General features: G+C 61.6%; 1 protein-coding gene across 1 annotated transcript; it reads right to left on the bottom strand.

Annotated features, from left to right (window-relative positions):
- Window positions 1-1,190: 1,190 nt before the first annotated feature.
- On the bottom strand, window positions 1,191-3,501 carry LOC125552335 (glucan endo-1,3-beta-glucosidase 10-like). The gene is made up of 2 exons (XM_048715840.1): window positions 2,249-3,501; window positions 1,191-1,625 (listed from the first exon to the last, which is right to left on the bottom strand). The coding sequence occupies exons 1-2, from the start codon at window positions 3,431-3,433 to the stop codon at window positions 1,554-1,556; spliced, it is 1,257 nt and encodes a 418-aa protein (XP_048571797.1). The 5' UTR covers window positions 3,434-3,501; the 3' UTR covers window positions 1,191-1,553.
- Window positions 3,502-3,805: the final 304 nt, after the last annotated feature.

Genomic DNA, 3,805 nt, shown 5'->3' with positions numbered 1-3,805 from the left:
CGTCCATGACACGCTTGAGAAGACGGGCCTCCTCCTCCGCTGACATGCGAGGAGGTGGAGGGGGCGACGGAGACGGCGATGGCGACGGCGTGGGCGTGACGCCGCGCACCCGCCTACGCCCGCGCTCCTGGGCGCGCCCCTGTCGTGGCCGCCGCGACCCCGTCGAGGTGCCGGCGAAGAAGGACGCGCGCCTGGTGTCGTGCTCGTCACGAAACCAGGTGTCCCACAGCGCGGAGTCGGGGGTGTACCTGGGGTCGTAGAAGAGGTCGTCGGGGAGGAGACGACGGCGGCGCTCGATCTCCTCTTCGCGCGCACGGCCGCTCGTCGGGACCGGCAGGATGGGGACCCGATCGGCGGAGAGGTGCCAGTTATTGGGGAGATGGGCGTCGCTCCAGGGGAGCGGCGTCCTCGTCTCCCAATAACGGCGGCACACCGACGCTCGGACGTAATGCCGGTCGCGCTCGCCGGCGGACGTGGGCGCGATGGAGAAGGCGGGCGGCGCGGGGGCCCGGCGTGGTGGCGATGGCGAGGCGGGCTCCTCCTTCACCGAGCCGCGGCGGCGTCCCGACGAGGAGCCGGCCTCGCGGTCGTGCCTGCCTTTGCGGCCGTAGTTTCAGAGGCCCATGGCTGCGGGCGGCCGGCCGGCGAGGTCTGGGCTAGGGTTTGGGACGTGGTCACCGCTGTCGGGTTTCGAGGAGGCCGCGGGGTGGCGTGGGGCAATGTAGACGATGACCCGTCCATGCTTCCCACTTAAAGAAGGACGGCGACCGCTCGACGTGCAGATGACAGGTGGGGCCGCCAGCTTGTGCGCATTGATGTGGGCGGGTGGGAGGTAGGTGGCCGCCTGCCACGCGGCCCCGACGCGGACGAGCGCACGTCCGTTTGGTGTCCGCCGCGGTCCAAACCCGACGCAAGTTTGCGCTCGAAATGGGTCGGCCCGGACACAAAACAGACAAGATGGGTCCGGGCCGTCGCGCGCTGGGCCGCCTCCTTTGTCCGTTTTACCCCAAACGGACGAGGCCGGACAGAATAGGGTCGCGCGGTGGAGTTGGCCTAACCTTCTGGACTTGAGCAATCGCAACATTATCACACTATTTTAACCGCTCGAAGTTGACGAATTCAGATGAACTTAATTTATTTTCATTATTTGGAAAGGGATACTGGGCTTCAGCTTTTGTACTTCATGCATATTTATAGATAGCAGTACTGGGGTACCACTCAAGAGAACATTTCTATTAAAAGGCAATTAAAACCGACTGATTTGGGTCTATTTTAGTCCCAACGATCAGCGGTTTTTAAGGCACCAAGATGAAATACATAGCTTCGATGCCATAAAATTAATCGTTTCATCAGCTTACCCAGATCCACATCTCGGTCTCAGTCTTCGTCTTCAGCAACCACAACGGCAAAAGAACGCCGTGCAGAGGATCAGGATCATCATCATCATCAACACCATTGCTCCAGAGCAGGCAATTCTATTCCGTCCTATCCACCTACCCCTGAATCTCAGCCATCAAGACGAGAGTGGCACACTCCATGATGATCTCAGTACCTCAGGCTGCGACCATGAGGGCAGCAGCCGCACCTCCTGCCACAGCAGCTTGCACCCATGTCCACCGGCAACCCTTTTGAATCACAAGCCAAAAACAAACGAGAAACGCCACATGAGGAAAGCAGTAAAATGAGGAACATTGATTTTACTGAGAAAAAGGACAATCAGATCGGTCCCGGAAAGAACACCTGCCGGAGACTTCATTCGATTCTAGACGCGCATTTGGCATTTTGACTATCAAGTAGCAGGAAGTGAGAACTCCAGATCTACTATCTCTTGCTGGAGTCACCAGATCTACTTGTTTATTTTGGAAGCCTTTTTTATTTCCACAAGGAAAGTGAGCAGTTTTTTTGAAACCTGAGAATGATGTCGAGTTCCTACTCAGGGGGGAAACAAGAATCTGGTCGATGGTGACGGAGGGGTCACACCTAATTTTCGAGATGACGATTGCCAGAATCTGGATCTGTGTGGAATAAACAACTGACGTTGATGTTGATTACGCTGGAAACTTTTCTAATTGCACAATCTGAACTGCGTTGAGAGTCGACCGTGGTCAACCTACGGCATGTGCACTCTCGAGTGCGCAAAAGCAGCGAGAAATGATGCCATCACCTAAAGTGTCATCCCCTTTCCGCAGACAAACCCCTAAAGGTCAATGTAAGCATGAACAACTGAGAGAAATAGACTAGAGCTCACCGTGGGCTCCCGCGACGCGGCCGAGATGTCGTAGTAGCCGTTGTCTCCGCCGGTGCTGTTGCCGCCGGGGGTGAAGTCGCCGCGCGCGGGCTTGTACGTGAGCGGGTACACCGGCGTGCTGTCGGGCTTGAACAGGCCGTAGTTGCGCTCGGACGCCGGCCCGGGCTTCATGTTCTCGTTGAACAGCGCGAACACGTAGACGCGCAGCGGCACGTTGGGCTTGAGCGGCGTGCCCTTCCACTCCGCCACCAGCCGCATCACGTTGCTGTTGTACCGGGCCGCGCTCTCCGGCGTCGCGGCCTTCTCGTTGGCGTCCCCCGCGGAGGGCCACCCCGTCTCGGAGATCCGTATCTCGACCGTCCGCGCCGCCGCGCTGTTCGCCGCCGAGATGGCGTGGTACGCCGCGTCGACCTGCGCCACGAGGAGGTTGGGATAGTGCAGCCCGGTGTTGGCGTCCGGGACGCCGGGGTTGCTCGGCTCGAGGAGAGCGTAGTCCAGATGGATGCCCTTGGGGTCGTCGGAGTAGGCGAAGTAGGGGTAGGCGTTCACCAGGAACGGCGAGCCGGTCTTGGCGTGGAAGTCGAGGATGGGGCAGAGGTACTGGAGCAGGTCCTTCCGGAAGGCCCCCGCCGAGGGCGGGTAGGACGTCCCGAGGACGCCGAGGTTGTGCGCGGTCGTGACGGCGATCTGCTTGTCGAGGTTTGCCGCGGCGAGCGCGCCGTGGAGGGACTCCATGGCCGGGAGCAGGTTGCGGGTGAGCGCGGTGTCGTTGCCCGTGAGCACCTCGTTGCCCACGGTGAGCGCGACGATCTTGGTGTCCGGCAGGTAGGGCAGGATGCTGTCCTTGAGCCAGGACGTGGCGCCGGCCGGCTCGGCGACCGCGGCGAGGCACTGGTCGGGGACGCCGACGTAGAGCTCGATCCCGGTCTTGGCGAAGGCGCGCAGCACGCCGGGCTCGGGGTCGTAGAGCCGCACGCGGGCAATGCCGAGGCCCTGGAGCAGGGGCAGCGCGGCCTGCGGCGGCGGCAGGTTGTTTCCCACGCGGCCGTAGTTGATGCCCAGCAGCGACACCGGCGCCGGCGAGGCGTCCGACGCGAGCGCGAGCGCGAGCACGCACAGCGCCGCGGCGAGACAGAGGCCGCGGGCGCGCTGGAGCCGCCGCCGGCAGCCGTCGCGGAGCGGCATTATTGGAGGAGTGGAGCGGGATAGGGGAGAGCGAGGTGAGATTTGCGCGGACGAAGGTTTTGGGGCGGGGGGGGGGGGGGGGGGGGGGGAGTGATTGGAGGTGGGTATGTGGGAAGGAAGAGTGAGATTTGGAGATTTGGGGAGTAGAAGGCGATCGGGTGAAGTTACCGACAGAACTGAAACGGCGATAGTAGCACAGTATCTTTTTTTTACCGACACGAAGCGTTGGGAGTTCTGCACGTGGGACCCGGAGACAGCGAGACAACGGGGGTTGTTTACTGGAGTAGTCCGTGGAATGGGATCCGATGGGCGGCACGCGAGACTGTGCCCGTAGGCCGTGGACCGTGCCGGTGCCGCCGCAACGGCTGTATT

The sequence above is a fragment of the Triticum urartu genome, chromosome 4 (genome assembly GCF_003073215.2).
Source record: "Triticum urartu cultivar G1812 chromosome 4, Tu2.1, whole genome shotgun sequence".
Taxonomy (NCBI): Eukaryota; Viridiplantae; Streptophyta; class Magnoliopsida; order Poales; family Poaceae; genus Triticum; species Triticum urartu.
This window is presented reverse-complemented; position numbering and strand designations above follow the sequence as displayed.

Coding starts and splice junctions, on each gene's coding strand:
- LOC125552335 (XM_048715840.1), bottom strand. CDS start 3,433: ATGCCGCTCCGCGACGGCTGCCGGCGGCGGCTCCAGCGCGCCCGCGGC. Junction 1,626..2,248: donor CCGCGTCGCGGGAGCCCACG/GTGAGCTCTAGT, acceptor GTGATTCAAAAG/GGTTGCCGGTGGACATGGGT.